This window comes from Lissotriton helveticus, chromosome 4_1 (assembly GCF_964261635.1).
Source record: "Lissotriton helveticus chromosome 4_1, aLisHel1.1, whole genome shotgun sequence".
Classification (NCBI taxonomy): domain Eukaryota; kingdom Metazoa; phylum Chordata; class Amphibia; order Caudata; family Salamandridae; genus Lissotriton; species Lissotriton helveticus.
The window spans coordinates 580,151,471-580,171,977 of record NC_136063.1 but is presented as its reverse complement, the minus strand read 5'-3'; the positions used below and the strand labels follow the sequence as shown (position 1 = coordinate 580,171,977).

The window sequence follows — 20,507 nt, the reverse complement described above, 5'->3', positions numbered from 1 at the left end:
AGTTATGGCATGGACTACATCGTACTCACCTGTTGGGAGCACTGTGTTGAGGGACGGGGGGAGGGGGGAGGGGGAGGGAAGTGGACCACGGCAGGTTTGGGCTGCTGATGGGGGAGGTGGGAGGGAATGTTCTGTTCATGTCTGCGAGCAGCGGAAGACCTTGCGACAAGTCACAGGCCATAAGGTTTATTAGCTATTTAATGCATAGATATCTCTACCAATTTGTGTCAGACCACTTTTTAAGAATGTGTACTCACAATCTTTGCTATGACTGAACGTTCAGGACCCCCCACATACCGCTTTCTCGCTTGGAATGTAAGAGGACTGGGGGAACCCCGCAAGCGCAGGCACATATTATCTTACTTAGATCGTCATGACATACACTGAGCGATGCTGCAGGAAACGCACTTTAATCCCACTGTCCCTCCCACATTTGCCGCTCACTGGGCCAGTCATACATGTTTTTCTTCCTATTTATCATATGCTCGCGGCACATGCATCCTGTAAAGAAGTCCCTCCCATAAACCCCAACAGGATCTGTTACCGACAAGCAGGGCCGGTACTCTATTCTCTGGGGCAGGATCGCCAATCAATCCTTCACGTTAGTTTCATGCTATGGGCCAAACACAGATGACCTGGAATTTTTTCCGTGTACTCTGGGGAAAGATACTAGAGTTTGGATCTACATATTTACTATGGAGGGGGAATTTTAATGTCACAGTTAATCCTACACTGGACCGCTCACATCCGCAGCCACACCACTACTCCCACTCACAATCCACTCTCAAGATGATATTTGAGGACCATGAACTGCTTGATGCATGGCGACACATACACCAGACGAGGCGGGAGGGCACTTGTTACACCACGGCCAGGGCCTCTTGGTCCAGAATTGGCGCATAGTTTATTACTAAAGGCCTTATCCCTTGGGTGATGCACTCCTCCCACCTCCCCCGGACTTATTCGGACCATTCCCCAGTGCTGGTCGCTATAAACCCCCCCACATGTGGACTCTCCTTTTCAATTTTGGCGCTTCAATCCGCTATCCTTATTGGACCCAGTATTTAAGCAGGAACGCGAGCAAGAGATCACTGACTTTTTCCCTCGCAATGAGGACTCGGTGAAGCAATACTCAACGGTATGGGAAGCTTTTAAAGTTACCATATGGGGCCTGTGTATCGCGAAGAGTGGCGGTATCTTGAGAGACATCCGTTCCACCCTACGACGTCTGGAGGCGGAAGTCAAGAAGATTGAGATGGAATTGCAACATAATCCCACATCTGAATTACAAGCTAAGCTGCGCATTGTGCTTAGCGAATACCAAGAGACAGCGCAGAACGAATGTAAATACAGAGGGAAATATCATAGGGCACGCCAATATGGGGAGGGGGATAGACCTGGAAAGACGCTGGCGGCACTACTTCGACCCCCGCAGTTTTCGAATATTTTGCTGGAGATTGAAGATGAAAATGGGCGAACACATAGTAACTCGACCGAGATCATGGGGACCTTTCGTAAATTCTACGGACGCACACTTGACCTTATCACGGATAAGATCACCTGATGGATCGCGATGCCTCTCTCCATGGCGACCAGAGTATCTTTTATTAAAATGGTAATTTTGCCCAAACTCCTCTACCTTTTTACTAACATTTCTTATGCTCCAAGCCGGTATTTTTTTAATGTATCAGAGCCCAACTTATCAGGTTAGCGTGGGGCGGAAAGCACCCCAGATTGGCGTTGAAGGTTCTTACTCGTCCCTTTGAAGCTGGGGGATTTGAAGTCCCTGATATGGAATTATATTTTATCTGCGCCCAGGCGCACTTCGCTACCTATTGGATACACCCTCCCCCACACATGCCTCACCTAGCCATTGAAGATGGATATATGGCCCCCACACCATGAACCGCGTATCTCAGCACAGCTACGGTACCTAGACACCTGGCGTCTACACCGGTACAATGCACCACCAGTGCCTGGCGTGATTTGGCACATAAACTCAAATGCTCTGTTCGCCACTGACGCCCTTGCAAGGGAGACACGACTTAACAGTCACGACAGAGGGGGGATGCCGCTGCATGCTGCGCAAATTGTCCTGCCTTACCTGGGGCCAATTATATAAGAATGGGAAGTATAGATCTAGTGATAACATCTTTGGCACCACTACCCCCACTCCCTTGGAGCGCTTCTATTATGTGAGGCTTAGACAAGACATGCGCTCTCTGACTCCTTGCTTTCCACTAGAACCCCCCATTATGCTTCCCCTACACACACTCCTGCAGCACACTCCCCCGGAACATGTAGTATCGCGATTATATAGCTCAACTCAAGGGGAATGGGAAAGAGACCTAGCTCCAGCTAAGGGTAAGTGGGAGGCGGAATTGGGAACTCGACGGAGCAATAGCCCTTTTGCTGCCGCCAAACGGGCGACATATCTTACCCCGCAGGGTTTTAATCCTTTCAGGCACCGGCTCGCACTACTGAAAAGACACGCAAATGTAATTGACAGAAGGAGGTAAAACACTGAAATTCATAATCAGCATGTTGGTAGCATTTATATGGCTGAATTTGCTTGCCACATGGTCTTTCGCTTTAGTTGGTCAAATGACTGCGTTGGTCCAGATTGACTCATGCAAGGAATTGACATAGACACTAGGGATAAAGGGTGAGGGCTACTGATGCATGCCCAAAGTCCTTGGCACCAAGACCAAGGGAAGTGGGAGCTCTCCATGGTGCAGATAATAATCCGGTACCGCTGTCTTCCACTCGAAAATTAAAAAAAAAATTCACAGCTGCAAGGCCTATCTCTCACATAGTACATTGGAGTTGCCTTATTGCAAATGGAAATAGATAATCAGTCCATGGTTGGTGTCTCTGGAATCACAATTTAAAATTCAAACTTATAGTGAAGTCAGATTTTAAATTGCAATTCTGAAAACGCTACTTTTAGAAAATTGGCATTTTCTTGCTTTAACAGTTTGTCTAGATGTATGTTGGGAATCATTTACAATTACAAAATAGCAAATGTTTTCGATTTGCAATTTAGTAATTACAAACACCAATGTAGAAATGTGTCTTTGACACACTGTACAATTCCCAGTGAGTCGCAAATAGACCTACCTCGTGCATAATAATTGGGCAGGTATCGGTTTGCGACCCTTACGGAATCGCAAAGATCACAGGGATGGTGTCCTGCTGGAGTCAGCAGACCACCATGTCTGTGATTGCTTTAAATAAAGCACATTGTTTTTAAATTCAGCCCATTGTCCTTAACACCTTGGGAGCTTGTAAACATACCTCCCCAGTGCTGCGCTGTCCATTATCCAGTGCTGAACTGGACGTCCAGCGGTCGCACGCAGCACTGGGGAGGTAGTGCCCGTGACGACCGTTGGCCGACGGCAGCACCTAAAGGGTTAAAGAAAAAAAGTTTTGTCAAACAAATTTGAGAGTAGGCAGGGATCGGTGGGAACACTGCCTGCTTTTAAAATATTTTTTGACAAACATTCACAAAGGGGCATGGAGCCCTTGTGTACCCCTTCCCATTTTCATATGTCTGTTAACTTGATGGTAAATTGAGAATGTTTTCCGACTACATTTTAGTCGAGAAATTTTCATACATTCTACTGTGATTCTTTATTAGGAAGGGAAGCCCTAAACATGGGGAAGCCCTAAACACGCCTATTCCTTATACCAAATAGCAAACCCAAATTGCGATTCCGTAGCAGGTTATTGAATCTTAGTTTTGCCTTTGTACATTTAAAAATGCTTTATCTGCTAATCTGCCCCTTTAAAAATATAAAAAAGGCTTTGTACATCTAGCCCTTGGTGCCTGCAACCTGTCTCTGGTCACGAGACTTTGGTGTAGCCGATAGTGGCGCTTTGTGTATTCCTCCTAGACAGCCACACACAGTGAGGCGCTTAGATGTGACTGGATAGGCCACCACTGGCAGGATGGGAAGGAGGAGCTGGGCACAGTCCAATTTACGCTTGAATAGGGTGTCTCCTGCCTCCATATAAAGGGTTGCATACACCCTTTAGTTAGTCTGGAGCCAGGGCAGGGTATCCGTGCACTTCAAAGGAATGCCTCTAGAAGCTTCTCCCCACTTCAAAGGCACATCTGTTTAATAAAGAAGGACCTCAGACACCAACTCTTCAGTAAACTTTTGGACCTTTGGATCCTCTGCCAGGAAGAAGGACTGATGTTCTGATACAAGGATTGCCACTCTGCTGGATTGCTGTTCTAAATGAACTGCTGCCCTGCTATACTGACCTACTGACCGGCTGCCCTCCTGCCTGGGGAAGAAGAACTGGACATGCAACTTAATCTTGAACCTAGGACCCAAGAGTGTCTCAAAAGGCTAGTCTGCTGGTTTCCTGATCTGAGGCTTAGGGACATAAAAGGCTCCCCTATCCGTTCCTGGACTGAGCTGCTGCGGGTTCCTGACCCAGAAGCTCTTGAAATTAAGCTTTTGAGCTCTTTGTGTCAGCGGTCCTGTTCGCACCGAGACCGAGCCGCTCACACTGTAAAATGCCAGCCTGTCTCTTTGTACTGCATCATCGACAGCCTGCGGGGGACCGCCAACGCGAAGCTCTAGCCCGCCTGCCCACGATGCCTGGACCGCTCTTCGAACCATACTGACTACCACCCGTGATGCTATTCTTGTGACCCTCTCCAACACGAACAGGACTATTTGTTTGGATACAAACGGGACTCTTGACACAAACATTGATTAATGGGACTAATCTGGGACTGTATCGACCTGTGCACCATCGCGGTGGGCCTAAACCTTTGACTTTGACCTGGTCCAGCACGACCAGATAGCCATGGTTGGCACTTTCTAGATCTAGTTTACAGTTTATTCTTTAACAATTCATAACTCCAGTTCCACTAATTGGAATGTGGTCGTTTTGTCCATGTTTTATTTATTAAATCTTACTCTATTTTTGTAACCCGTGTGGGATATTTTTGTGTGATGTTCTTGTACTGTTTCAGGTGTTGCCCAAATACTTTACACATTGAGTCGAGTTAAGCCTTTCTGCTCTATGCCAAGCTACCAGGGGGTTGAGCGCAGGTTAATTTGGGGTTTGCTTGTGCCTTACCCTGACTAGGATTGTTGTTGCTGCTTGACCAGGGCTCACACCCCAGTCAAGCAGTAACCCAGTTTCTAACAGTACACCTTTGTCAATATCCAGCCATTGAAATCTGTGCTGTTTCCATTGCTGATATTAATGAACACTGTAATCACCCAAGATGCTACATCCCGATCTTCCTATTGGACTCACTGGCCAAGGTGTTGGGGAGAGTCATGTTAGCTAGGTTGGAGGAGTGGGTGGGGGAACACTACTTCTTGACAGACATCCAGTATGTCTTTTGGAGGGGCATAGGCACTGTTGAACAGTATCCTTACCTATTTTATTATCCTCTAAATGCACAGTAGCCAGAAAGGGCACCATTTACCTAGATAAGTGGAAGCTCATATGTCTGTGTCTTCAAAAGTAAGTTCTGGCCCCTGATGAAGGAGGTTAAGGTGGAAGAAAAAAATAAGTATACTCAGAGAAATTTTTTCAGGGACCACCCCTAGAGTAAGATACGGAATGACGGGTGGGTGCGCAGAGAAATTTTTCATAGCTAGCGGGATGTGGCAGTGGTTTGTCCTTGCACCCTTTCTCTTCATCTCATATATTAATTACTTGCAGAAGATGTTGGTAGAGGGTTCAGTGACCTGCCCGAGATTGGCCCTGATCCTGCTCGAGCACTCCTCTACGTGGATGATGCACTCCGCATGGGCTGGACACCTTATTCCCTGCAGCTCCTGCTGGATAACTTTGCCTCCTATCTGGGAAATTTGGACGTGAAAGTCAACCTACTAAAATCATATATAATGAATTGTGGGGCTTTTACTCGGTTAAGGAACATTTTTAATATACGAGGTGTCAAATTGAAATAAATGCACACACTTTATTATTTTGGCATCGTATCCAAATCAGTGGCACCTGGAAGCATCAGGTTGACATAAGAAGAGACCAATTTGCTAAGGTAACCACCGCACTGGTTTCCTTTTCTTAACAACTGGACTAAACCCCATCAAAGAAATTTGCAAAGTGCATATCAGTGGCCACTTAATGCGGCTGGTTTATGGGGTCACACAAATGTGACAAAGTTAATTCTATCTGAGAGCGCCGTCTGAAGAGATTTCTATCGATCCCCCACTAGTAGCGTGTTTGCTGTATGCCACAGTGAATTAGGACTGCCACATATAAAAGATCTTATTAGTGTGCAGCCCTTAATCCTGTGGCATAGGTTGTGGACCAAAACAGACGCGCGCATAAATAGAGGGAGCCTGTCTCACATTAGACTTGGGCGATAGTTACACAGTGGATTGAAACCATAGAATCCCTGTCACAGAGGTCAAACATGTGTCCTCATCAAGATCTATTTTTAACTCGTTTTAGACTTCATATGGTATACTTCATGCCCACTTTTCCCTGTAGTAATGATTGGTCTAAAGCCCCAGCTAAGTGAGAATCGCTCAGCGCAAGGCATTTTGCACTTTATGCTGCTCTGTAGCTTCTGGAAAACTTTTTCTAAACTTCTTTGAAGAGAGCACAACTTTTGACACTGTAAAGCAGCATTGATTTTTTGCAACAATTGCACTCGTCTGAAATGTGTGCAAGTTGTGTCCTACCTATGGCACAGTTCACGAATCCGAAAATCCCTGGGGGACCTATGAATTTAACATGTGTAAATAGTTTTTGATGTGACTCCGTTTTAGATCTCTGTCTAATTATTTTTCTTATATGTGCATGTTTTACATTTTTAATTTTCAGGTGCTTTTATGGCTTTGTGAAATCAAGCCGTAAAAAGTTTAAAATGAATTGTATTCCCTTTTCCTATGCAAAAATACTCAATAAAATGCGGCAAAACAAGCAGTTCTATCCTGATGTCGGCCAATTGATGGATGTGTATAGGTAGTGCCAAAGCACAATTTACAGGTAAGTAACTTGCTTTTATTTTACTTATTGAGCAGTTCAATCTCTGCTCAAGAAAATACGGTAAATACTCTGATTTCATTTTCACCTTATTTTATGTCAAATTAAACATTTACATGTTCCTTGAGTAAGGTATTTTGCTAACATTTGAAATTTATAATACATTTTTCTATTATTAATTTTCTCGACGGTCCAAATATAATATGTATTCTGCACTTTATAGATAACCCTGGAATGATGGCTGCGCATCCTGCCCCTTTTGTCCAAGTTCCTGTGAGACAGATCTCACAAGCTCACTCATCAGACACTGTGTAAGTATATCAATACATATTATTGCTTTTACTCCGTACTGGCTGCTAGAAGTACTCTGTAAGCGTTTTGTTTTAGGATTCTTGTGTTAGAGTTTTGATGATAGAGTCTCGGATAGAGGTCAGAGTAAAGAGAAGCTTGGAAAGAAACAGCTACATACGTCGGCTGAAAGAACTACACTTTTTAAAAATGACCTAAAAAAACCTAGCGGTAGAGAATGCGTGGCCCTTTTATTCTTATTATCCAGAGCCAGTGGACGATAGCTTAGTTGTGCCCATTTATTTCATTAATGTTTGCCAGACTGTTAAGGTTTATCTTAAATATGTTTAAGTTGATAAACACTGTGTATTTAAACCCGCATAACAAGTGGGGATGTGGCACAGGAAAGCTTACTGGCATGGAGGGAGGGTGCAGGGGATGTTAAGAACAAACATGCAAGGCGACGAGAATAGAAGGAAAGAAAGAGAGCGTGCTTTTATGGGTTGCGTCTTCCCTCACCAATAAAGAACAAGCATTTGCAATGCAATAGGTCTCGCAGTTAGAGTTTGAGCCATTAGAATTGTAAATGGCAATGCCTTTTATTTATGTGTTGGTTTTTAAAACGTAAATAAAAGGCATTGTCAATTACAATGTCAATAGGTTAAACTCTCGCAAATGCGAGACCTGTTGCATTGCAAATGTAAATGTAAATGTAAATGTAGTATACTTGTAAAGCGCACAGCTGCCCCAGCAACGGGGCGTCCCGGCGCTGTATAACTCTGGGGAACCCGTCCTGGCTTTCCCTGTGGGATGGTCCCTTGCTGGGAGTCCCCAAGGTGGAGCCAGGCATCCCCGGAATTGGTGGGGCCGTTGTGGAGATTAGGCAAGCTAATGCCCAGAGTTGCCGAGTGGAACCCCTGATTAGAGTAAGCACCGAAGCGAGAATTATCGAGTCCGCTGACCAAGGTCCACGACCCTGCCGCGTCGGGAATTGAACCCTGGTCCCGGGCTGACTTCTGCTCTCGGGCCTGCTGCCTCTAACCAGTGAGCCACACTACTCCACTTTTTTTTTTACGTTTCTGTGTTTGCAAACATATATTCCACCTGTCTGTACGTGGAAATTTGGCTAATTAAGACGGAGACCAACCATGAAAGAAAATTTTAAAAATTTGACCTTGTGCAATATAAGCTGCATTCTGATTGGTGAACCGCAGTCACTATATAAAGCTAAACGGACTATGGCAAACAAAAAGCCTCTGCAAGTTTTGAAATGATTCTAAAAGTAGAGACTCCGATAGTAGCTTTCAGTCTCTTAATGAGCGGTACATTTCTGCTAGATTGCCCTTTGTCTTGTGACACTTGTACCCTCTGCTCACTCGTTGCCTTGTGGCAAACGCAAGTTCTCTTTAATTATGGTATTACAGGTCCAACCAAGCATGTAAAGTGATGTTCCTGAAACGTTAATAATACCTGAAAATTTTGCACGTGACGTCCCATATATATATATATATTTTTTTTTTACCACCAAAAGAAATACTCGCACTCCACCAGAAGTATTGTTATGCAGGTTTAATTATTCAGCTTTAACCAACGCGTTTCACAGCATCCGCTGCTTGATCACGGTTCCAGAACCGTGATCAAGCAGCGGATGCTGTGAAACGCGTTGGTTAAAGCTGAATAATTAAACCTGCATAACAATACTTCTGGTGGAGTGCGAGTATTTCTTTTGGTGGTAAATTGAATTTACAGGGAAAGCCCGTCCCTGGAACTTGCACCGGCTGACTAAGAGTGTGCCCCGGTAACGGAGCAGTTTGGTGACTAAATATATATATATATATATATATATATATATATATATATATATATATATATATAATCTTTAAATTTCAAATGCATGGTAAGGTTTAGCCAGAGCTCAGATACAAGTGATGCCTTGCCAGTGCATATGACATGCATGACCCAGAATACTATGGAGAATGCGGGTTCCAGTGGAATACTGATGAGAAGTATCTTTGTTTTGGGGTGGGGCGGTGACAGGTGAATGTAATTCACAGACACTTTTTTCTAACATTACACATTACACATAGATACCATTTGGGTCAGTGCAGAAAAGTTGATTTGATTAACAGGGTTTTTTTGTCAAGTCAATCACACAGCATCAGCAGCAGAACCCAGACTTCCAGATTCCAAGTTCGGCCTCACTTTAGCTCCTACAAGCCCCCCCTTTAACATAGCGCCTAGATCCAAATTGAACTTCGGTACACTATCCATACATGACAGCGCTAAGCTGGGCAGCCTACAAGGTACAGTAACGTTTGAGTCAACAGTAAGAGCAGAAAGCACGGAAGGGCAGCGTCCCCCACTGCCGGAGAGAGACCCTTACAGCTCCAGCAAAGCTGCAGCCATCAGCCACGACAGACAGAAACAGCTGTACCGTCACCGGCTTCCGTCAGGAATATGACAACCAAACAAAACAAGAAAGAGGATTTTATAACCTGCTGTTGGAAGCCGTCCAACATCCACGGAGGTAAAAAACAGAAGCAATGAAAAATAATAAGCCGGGAAACATGCAGGGTGTAAGGGACGCGCGGGGAGGGGGCCTCCGAGAGACCCCGGTATTGACTTGTTTTCTTTTTTGATCGGTATAATTGAACAGGCTAATAAAGTGAAAGCACTAACTTTATCCGTGCCTGAATGTGTCTTTGTGTAACGAAACCGATGCTCATGTAAAGCGCTCCAATACATTCGGGTCGAGGTCGCGCTATATAAATCTGCACAACCCCCCCCCCCCCCCCCCCCAAAAAAAAACTAGTTAAGGTTCTGAGAATAACACTGGTGCCCGAGCACATAAAAGTGGCCTGTTTTGAAGCCAGTGTTTACAGTAATTCCATGCTCTAATGAACCCTGAAGCTGGCCGGCCTCTGCCCTTTCACCTTTCTGCACCCATTTGCGCCTCTGACTTGCTTCTGCTCTTTGATGTGCCTTCCACACCTCCATGTTTGCTGACCTATATCGAATGCCTCGACCACCCCCTTCCCCTGGTTTCTCGGTGTACCATTGATCTGAAACTAGGTGAGCGCTATTCAAATTGTACATAATAGACTTTTAAAAATGCAGTGGTCAGCGACTTTAAAAATGCGGTGTTTGGTGCCGCTCAACCATCCGTGAATAGAAAAAAAAAACTAAAACCACCCAACAAAGGCACGAGTGCAATAATGAATCGCAGGTAGCAGTTTTCTAATGTAACTTTAGAAAAATTGTGTTGCAAAAACACCGATCGCTGAACATTAACTTTAACAAGCATGATCTTGGTTTACTATGTGTCTCTTTGATTGTATAACTACAGAAGGCGGATTAGATGGGATCTGTTTGTCCTGCTCTATTTGCGCTGTTTTTTTCGATACACGAAAACCTGGCGGCGTTGTGTTTGTTGCCAGACCCCCGCCCCCTTACCACCCCCCCTGCTCCCCAACCAGGCTCTCCAACTGATGGTAATCTGCCCATTCAAGAGCTAGTTTTGTTCATCTCCCGAAGTTGGTTACATTCGGAGATCCATGTTATAAAGACATGTAGTCCTGTTCCCTTGGCCTTTTTGACATCTAATGCTTAGGCCGAGAAACATGCAGGGTGTAAGGGACGCGCGGGGAGGGGGCCTCCGAGAGACTTGACTTGTCAGCCGAGCCAAAGAGAATTGTAGAGCTGCAGAAACGGAATGTATCACGGCAGGGATTTGTCCGAAGCAGTCGTCGCCTCTCTTCTGGAGGGGAGATTTAACGTGGTTGTGTGCTCGCAAGGTCCCCCGGGACTGGCAGGCTGGCTGAAAATAACTAGCGCATGCGCTGTCCCTGGATCTGCAGCTAGTGCCCACATCCGGGCCGGGGAGGAGACGGGGGTGCGAGGGCTGCTCGCACATGCACTGTCCCTGCCCTGGATCTGCCGCCGTAATTAAGGGAATGCTGCGAGAGTCGTGCAGCCGCCATCGGCGCTCCAGAAATGACTGCCCCCAACAGCAGTGAGGAGCGGCTATCGGTAGCAGGTAAGAGGGAGGCCCCGCGGGGGCCTGTGCAGGAGCGGACTCCCATAGACGCAGACTCTACCCTCCCTCCCTCCGCGCGCGTGTGTCTGTGTATGTGTCTGTGTATGTGTCTGTGTATGTGTCTGTGTATGTGTCTGTGTCTGTGTCTGTGTCTGTGTGTGTGTGTGTGTGAATGCGTGTGTGCGCGCGCGCATGTGTGGCTGTTGCGTGTGTGTGCGCGTTCCTGCCTGCGTGTGTGTGTTGGCGCACTTCAGGGAATCTGAGGCAGGGGATGTGCACGGCGCCGGCCTGGACGTGCGCGTCCACAGACACCAATCGCCGCGCGTGCCCGACCCCTGTCTCAGATTCGCAGGAGACGGGCAACATAAGTTGTCGAGCTGAGCGCAATGCTTCGCATTGCTATCTCCAGCTCGACCTAAAAAACGGGAAAACAAATAGGTGTGGGTCTGGTAGCAGGGATGGCCTGATCACGGCAGTATCTTTATACTGCCAAACACTTCACTTCTTTCTCATAATCTTGGCCTTTCTGCAAGAAAAATTGAATACCCTTTGTCAGACTTGTGGCTTTGCACAATTTTTTTTTTTTAAGTTTCAGAAGACCTTTATTGCACTATTCCGCAAGGACACAGCATCAAGCCTACAACCCTGAGGGCCGGCCGCGTTGTTCACAGTTTACTCGCATTATTTTCAAATTAACACAGCCCTTCAGCCGACAACCCTGGGGCCCGGCGGCATGACAAATGAGGGTGTAAACTAGTCAGTTACATCTCCGGATAATCTGTAGGCCTATTATTATAAGAACGTTGTGAATCGGCATACCGCCCCCACCCCCGTTCTGGCCCCAGATTGAAGTGATTACGGCAGGTCTAACAACTTTTGGACTTCAAAAACCAAACCGAGTTACAAACTATAACCCCCCCTCCCTCCCCAGTGCACACACATAGCTCCGAAGATTATTTACACGGTGTCCGAGACTCATTTAAAATTTAGCACTCACACAAATTTTCATGCCCACCCATCTGATAAATGAAGGTCATCCCATTGCAGATCTTACTTTCATGCTGGTCTTATCTCCTGTGACCCCATAATCTTGTAAGATACAGTGTAATCGAGCACCGCTGCAACACCTCTCCCCCTCTCCCCACCTGCACTCCCCCTCCCTTCAGCACCACATGGGGGCGCCTAGGTCGTGTGCTCGTCATTCCTGTTCCAGCACAGGGGATCCCGGCCCGTCCGTAGCGTCGGCCCGCCACCCAGTGTGCTTATCCTCCGAGTCAGGGGCCCCTTCTCTCCCCCTACCATTCAGATATGTTTGGTACAGGGCCCAGAAATATTTAGGGCGACTTTTGGGGTCCAGCAGTTTGCTATAGTGCTCTGTTTGAGTACTGCAGTACATCATGTCCCGAGTCCAACGGGCCATTGCAGGGAGTGGCCCTCTCATCCAGCAGTGTGCAACCACTCTCCGTGCAATCAGCATCCCCATATCTGCAAGTCTCCGAATCGCAACCGGAAGCGTTCTAGAATGACCTATAAGTGCAAGACCAGGATCGGGAATTATCTCCACCTCCAAAATCCTGCTAATTTCTTTAAAGATTTCTTGCCAATAAGATTGTATCCCCGGGCAGTTCCATGCTAAATGGAGAAAGTCTGCGTTACGTGATCGACATCTCTCACAGTCTGCTGTCTGGCGGAGGCCATATCTGTGGAGCCTCTCCTGGGTGTAATATACCCTTTGTAGAAATTTAAAGTGTATCAATCTATGTCGACCGTTAAGGGTAATCCGCTTCGTGTTGTTACAGCAGTATCTCCACATACCATCGTCTATAGTGACCTGCAAGTCCCTTTGCCATGCCACTCTGGCTTTCATAAGCTGGTGTTCCCCTTGGGCCATTGCTATCCTGTATAAATTAGTAAGTAGTTTGCGGGGTGATTCAGAATTTATTATGTAGGTTAGCTCTGTAACTTCTGGTGGTTCCGCCAAGTCCTTGCCCAGTAATTCCAAGAGGGCACTACGCACTCTGTGATACTGGAAGCGGGAGAGCATTGAGATATCGCTTCTATCACCTATCACTTGTACCCAGGTTTTGGCTACACCATCCTGGAAGAGGTCGCCCGCATGCAGTATTCCAAGCTGCATTAGCGCCTGGGTGACTCCCTTCTCTCTAATGGGGGGAAGCCACAACAGCCACTCTGTTGGCATAGCAGGCGAATAGAGCAGTGCTCTGCCTCGCCTCTGTAGTAACGAGTGCCATGCGTGGTTGGTGGCCGAGATTGAGTCAAGGATACCAGTCCTACGATCTACAGGTACAAGGATACCAGTCCTACGATCTACAGGTAGCCACACCGTGGCCGGGAGCGACAGCGGATGGGCGAACAGCCGCTCCATGCGTACATGCGGTATCCGCTCGTCTCCGTGTACCCAAGTATGCAGATGAGATGCCTGCGCAATTCTATAATAGAGTTCTAGGTCCGGCGCCCCCAGGCCGCCCATGCCATAAGGCAGAGTATCAGTGACCACCTAACTCTGGGTTGCTTTCCTGCCCAAGCTAGGCTAATCATGAGCTGAGTTAGTCGTTAGAAGAAGGCTTTGGATAGCACCACCGGTATAGCATTGAATAAGAAGAGAAACCGTGGCAATACCACCATCTTCATTATGGCTATGCGTCCCATAAGAGTGAGCGGGAGCCTGCTCCAAAGTGCGATATCGTCCCCCAGCCTGTTAATCGCTACTCCATAGTTCTCCCTAATGAGAAGTTCTGGGTCTGAGTGGATTCGAATTCCTAGATATCTAATCGGTTCCTCCGACCATTGAAGCAGATATTCCATATCAAATTTTCTAGTCGCGGGAGTAAGAGGAAAGGCTAACGACTTTGTCCAATTGACTTTCAGACCCGAAAGTGCTCCAAAATGTACTATTTCTCTAAGCATAGGGGACAGATTAATTTCCGGGTCGTGGACATATACCAAAGTGTCATCAGCATACATTGATACTACAATTCGATAGGTCGGAAACCGTATGCCCTCATGTCCGTGATATTCTCTTAACGCGCAGGCTAGGGGCTCTGCCACCAGGGCGTACAGCAGTATGGAGAGAGGGCAACCCTGCCGAGTGCCCCTCCCAATGGAGAAAGAGTTCGGGACTATGTTGCCAACACGCACCCTAGCCGAAGGCTTACTATAAAGGGCGCCGATCATTTGGAGAAAAGGGGTACCGAGTCCCATTCTCTGCAGTACCTGGTATAGGAAATGCCACTCCACCGAGTCGAAGGCCTTTTCCATTTCCAGGAACACTGCGATAGCCTTAGTGTCCTGCTTAACATGTTGCATGGTTCTTAGGACAGTCCGAATATTGTATGTCAGATTTCTACTGGGTATAAATCCCGCTTGCTCAGGGGCTACCAAGTCAGGGGCGAGTAGGGCCAGACGCGTCGCCAAAACGTTTGCAAACAGCTTAGTGTCTACGTTTAACAGTGACAGCGGTCTATATGAACTGCATTCATCTTTTACCTTACCAGGCTTAAGAATAGTAACTATCATCGCCTCCCTCATGGACTGTGGCATACACCCTTCTACGCATATGTCATCAAACAAGGCAGAGAGGTGGGGCAGCAATTGCTCCTGATAGGCTTTGTAAAATTCTACCGTAAGGCCATCAATTCCCGGGGCACTACCCGACCGCATAAGGGCTAGCGCTTCTGTGATTTCGTCCTTAGTTATTGGAAACATGAGGAATTCCCTATGTGCGTTAGAGAGCATAGGGAGCTCTATGTGCTCCAGATACTCCAGATACTCCAGTTTCAGCAGAGAGGTCCCCGCTTTTCGAAGAGTATAAATCCGAGTAATAGCGTCTGAATATGTCTGCGATTTCAGCCTCATCAGTCGCACTCTGACCACTGGGAGATTTCAGTTCCGTAACCAGAGGCTTCCCTCTCTTGCCCTTAAGGATTTTCGTGAGCACGGAGCCGGGCCTCTCACCCTCACCGTAAGTTTGGGCCGTGGCGTATTTGCCCGCTAGTAGGGCTTTTATCTCTTCCGAGGTTGCGTCATCCGGTAGGGCCAGCTGCCGATTTTCAAGGGTCAGTAATTGACGCTCCAAGTCTGAGAGCCGTTGTCTAATAGACTTCAGCACGCTAGAGTGTTTGGACATGGCTATGCCCCGAATGTAGACCTTGAAGGCCTCCCACACCGTTTGGAAGTCTTCCACTGAGCCCACATTACTCTCGAAGTATAATTCGATTGCCTCCGCAAGCTCCCCTCTAAAGGCAGGATCCAGGAGCGAATATGGGGGAAAGCGCCACGTAAACGGGGGGATCCTCCTCGCAGGAGCTGTAATGCTCAATAATATGGGGTAGTGGTCCGACAGTGTACGCGGCAGAACCCTACAATCTTTGATTCGATTCATCATAGAGGAAGCCGCTAGCCAGTAGTCTATTCTGGTGTGTATACCATAATAGGCTGAGTAGTGAGTGAATCCCCCCGGGTCTGCATGCCTGTTCCTCCACACGTCCTCTAGATCAAGACTGATGATCCTGGCATTCAGCAGCTGCGCTGCCGTCGAAGGCCTCCGAGGCGGGCCAGCCGATCTATCTAAGTCTGGATCTACTGTTAGGTTAAAATCTCCTCCCCATAGCAACTGTGAAGTGTCATATGTGCTAATTATATCCGCAAGTGTCTGATAGAAGTCCGGGGAGTCATAATTCGGACCGTAGACATTCACCACCACCATGTCCATTCCCAGGCCCTTACAGTTTGCAATGACATATTGCCCTTCTAGAACCGCCCTCATAGGAGTAAATGTAAGTTTAGACCCTGGGTTCATCCATGTAATCACTCCCCTGGCGTGAGTCGTGAAGCCAGCAGCTGCAATATTACCCTCTAGTCCCCTACAGCCCAGCATTCTGCTGGTAGGTGGTAAATGAGTCTCCTGTAGGAGTGCTATATCTACATTTTGCCTTTTCAGATAGCTAATTACTTTCCTCAACTTACGGAAGTCGTTCAAACCTCTCACATTCCATGTGAGAGCACGGATCGTGGCCGTCTGGTCACGATCCGCTACTCTGGGTGAGCTAGCAATTGTAGATGAAGTTGTGTTGTATAAGTGCAATGAATGCTCCTGATTCAGGTTTGCCTTGTGTGTGCTCTGTATAAAGGGACATTCCCCCCCCCCCCTCAACTGAAGCTTCAAACTGACTGTGCTGTGCAACTCCCTCCTCTCTCCCCAACTGAGCTCCGCAACAAACGATTCCCCCCCACCCTCCCACCCCCCAAAAAAAGAACCAAATATCAGTAGAAGTTACAGACAGTCGTGCATCCCATATACATCTGCCTAGCAACACCACCCCCCTCCCACAGAAGACCACCCCCAACCTGGCCTTGCAGTACTCTACTCCTACCCACCACCCCCCCCTGCTGCCCCCCCAACTGTGTAGACTCAAGTGAGCCGAACTGGTGCATTGCGAACGGGGGCCGAGGTTGCCATTTCTCCAGAGAGTGGTGCCGTTCAAACACTCCGCTGTAGCCACAGCACTCTCCGTCCGTAGTGGTCAATAGCTTGCATCAGCCGCACTGGTAATGCCAGACATATAGGACTTACTGTTGTGCTCTGCTAAATATTAGATTACAATAAGGGCATATCTATCATGGGATAATCAGTAGGGCTACCCTGTAGCGTTCATCCAAAAGCACCGCTATCCAGCGAGCCGCCAGTTACCACTAATACCAGGTCGCCCCTCATCTAGGGCAGGACTGCAAATCTCTCAGAAGACTGCAGGCTTCAGTAATCACCCCCCACAATCCCATACTCATTCTTCGGTAAGCCACTCCAGCAGGCACTCATCAGAGCTATCCCATCGGATGTGATACTCTGCAAAGAGCAGTACCATCACCTTACCAATTCGGCAGTCCGCACTGTGGCAATGTTGTCAGTCCTGTTCATCCAGCTGACTTCCCTCTTCAGTTGCATTCGCCGGTTCGCGGGTGCTCTTACGATGGTCCCACGCCCAATTCTTTAACGCCTGCTGCAGAGCTCGGGGGTCTGTAAATAGGTGTGAATTCCCCTGTCGGTTTACTCTTAGTTTCGCCGGGTACAACATTGCATAGTCCAGACCCATTTCCTGAAGCTGCTTTTTGTATGGGGCAAAGCGTTTGCGAGCTTCCTGCACTCTTGCTGTGAAGTCCGGTTATAGGGATATCTCCGATCCCTCATATTGAAGCGATTTTTTGTCTCTTGCTTGGCGCAGTGCTGCATCCCTGTCCCTATAGTTGAGCAGTTTTGCTATGATCGGGCGCGGTGGAGTGCCCGGACGTGGTCGTGGCCCCAGAGATCTATGCGCCCTTTCCACCACAAACATCTGGTAGAAGGTCTCCGCGCCCAGCAGGGTGGTAAGGAGGTTCTCTATGAAGCGTTCCATGTTCCCAGTTTGGGTCGTCTCCAGTAATCCTTAGGTTGCAGCGTCGGGACCGCGCCTCCAAATCCTCGGTCTTGTCTTGAAGGGCTTGCACCAGATGTTCGATCTTCTTGTGTCCCGTGTCTAGTTCCGTTTGCGCCTCCTCTACTTCCGTTATTCTTCTTTCAGCCATATCCAGTCGCTCTGCATGCTTGTGGATTCTTTCGGCCATCCTATCCATTCGATAGGTTAGTGCATCAATCTTGGAGCCCAGCGTCGACAAGCTACCCTGAAGGCCCTTTTCCATGGCAAGCAGCATGGACCTTATGTCCGAGCCTTCAGCGTCATCTTCACCTTTGATCTGCGAGCGCTTCTCTTGGTTTGCTGCGTCCTGCGATTTCGAGCGCCGTTGCTCAAAGGATAGTTTAGTCTGTGTCTTGTCACCCCGTCCCATTTTCGGCGGCACAATAGGATCTCTAGGCACTACTGCAATCAGTGCGCTCAGCACGCCCGCCTCTTGTACCGTGCGGTGTGGCCAGCACTGTCTATCGTCTCAAGGGATGGGTTCGGGACTCTGCTTCTACCTTCTTAGCAAGCCTTTGGAAGCAGGGGATGCACAGACCACCCTCTTAAACACCTGCTGCCGCCTCGCGGAGTAGCCCTGTCATGCTTGTCCGCAGCGCGCAGGCAGGTCCTAGTGGCTATGTATTGCCTTCATAAGCCCACAGTCAATGCACTCTAGTATGTCGCCTCGTGCCAGTCACCTCAGGGGACCTCGGGGGGTGTTCGCAGTTAGTCACTGTAGCTTCCACTCTCGCAGTGCTCAACAATCAGCGCCAGGCCCACAGACTCCTAAGTTTAGCTCGTATCTTTAGGGCTGACAATCCCCGCCAGGCATTCTCCACTTCAGACCGAACTCACCGCACCCCTCCACACGCAGCGGGCCCACACACCAGGCCACGTGGCTGCTTGTGCGTTTCGGTGCTTCCCCGCTCTCCTTCCAGCGTCTGACCGCCACTTAGGTCGCCGTGGCCGGAGTCGCTCCCCCGGCGTGTCGCTGGGTCTCTGCACCACTTCCTATGGTGCTCCACCGAGTTAAGGGGCGCTGCACCGTCCTCTCCAGTGTTTGTCGCACTTACGGTCGTGGGGCGCAGCTTTATTCAGGGATTACGGCACTAAAGGTGAATAGAGGAGCAGTGTCCATCAGCCGCGGCAGCTCATCCTGTCCCCACCTCCGTTTCCGTTTCAAGGCGCGAGGACCTGGTAGCTCCACTCCTGGCCCACCGCCACACCGCAGCCGCACGTACAGTGACGCGGCTCAGGTCGGGTCAGTACGCGAGGCCGCTGCTCTCAGGCCTACCGCGTCCCCGCTGCTGCCCGTCAAGTTTGTCTCGTATCGCCACCTGATCGCGTTTTCGGGCAGCTCCTCTGGCAGCGCTTTCGTTCCGGCGTTAGGGGACACAGCTTCGCAGTCGCCTGTAGAGCACTGATGCAGGATAATGCAGGATTTTTAATACCACCGGACGGAGCTTCGGGCTTACGCCGCCATTTCAGTTGCTGGCAAGCTCCGCCCCCCTTTGCACAACTTTGTCCTTGAATTTGACACAACAGTTTAAAACAGTTGGAGGCTAATTAACTTCTGATTTTGAAGGGGAGTGGTTACCACTGAGAGTTAGGGGGATGAACACTTGTTATATTTCTACTTTTCTGTAACCTTCTAGAATACATTTATTACTTAACATTTGCTTAATAGATGTGAAATATATTTGGATACTTTCTATATGCACTTTGTGTCACTACAGGCAGTTTATGAAATCAGTGCAAACGTGGTTTTGGCATTAATCTAATTTAGCAGTACCTTGTTGCATTACCAACATTTCCTAGGAACGCTAGAGAGTTAAGTTCTGTCTTGGTGAACCTATATTGTATTGCAGCACTTATATTGTGCTTACTACCCCTATGTGGGGCACTGAAGTGCTTGCCTCCATGGGTAGCACACTACAGCTGTAGGCTGTGTGGTTGGAAGTATCTGGTGTGTTTTTTTTCTGTGTGGGAAGTGTTTCCATGTTGTGCATATTGACTACCGCAGTGTTAAGGGACACATCACATAGCAGTGTGGTGGATGATGAAGTGTGAGAAACAGACCAGACACCTTATGGTTTCCAGTATGCTGGTGGCTTTGAACAGCCCTGTGTCCATTAAAAGTCCAAATTAACATGGTAAACTGTTTCATAGAATCACGCATCCAATCTTGACTGATGCTATTCACCGGCCTTTTTTCCCTCTTGTTAACATGAATCTGTTTGTACCTTCGAGTTACACTTTGCGTGCCTTCCTGAGCTTATGCTTGTTATGTCAAATGCCAAACATGAACTCTTCCCAACACCCACCTTTTGTCTCTCCCTGATCACTACAGATCTAGGTTTCCTTCGACTATCTCGCCTTTCTTAACAATGGTGACTGACTCTCTTGCAATGCTGTTCAGTCATGCATGTTGCCACATTGTCATTCAGCGTATATTGGTGTAGCCAACCAAACATTGCTGGCCTCTGAGTTGATTCTGCCATCCCACCCACTAATTTCTTATTAATAATGTATTTTTTGTTATTCCAACCCCCACCTGCTTCCCCCTTAGTGTAACAATGTTATTTGTCCAGGTTTAAAGCAAAATAGAGTGAAGGTTTAAAAAGAAATCCATGGAAAAAGGTAGTAAGGGAAAAAAATTGAAAGGATGGAAGGGGTGGATAGGAAGACTGTAGCCACATATCCTTATGAAAGCTGGGTTACAATCTCTGGTTGCAGGCTCA

The 20,507-nt window shown here is 47.8% G+C and overlaps 1 protein-coding gene across 7 annotated transcripts in view; it reads left to right on the top strand.

Moving 5' to 3' along the window:
* The window catches only part of CSPP1 (centrosome and spindle pole associated protein 1), a 1,229,219-nt gene that overhangs the window by 659,954 nt on the left and 548,758 nt on the right, over window positions 1-20,507 (top strand). For all 7 annotated transcript variants that reach the window (XM_078687197.1, XM_078687198.1, XM_078687199.1 and 4 more), the window contains one exon: window positions 7,214-7,301. In XM_078687197.1, coding sequence (XP_078543323.1) covers window positions 7,214-7,301 — 88 coding nt within the window. The remainder of the gene's footprint in view (window positions 1-7,213; window positions 7,302-20,507) is intronic.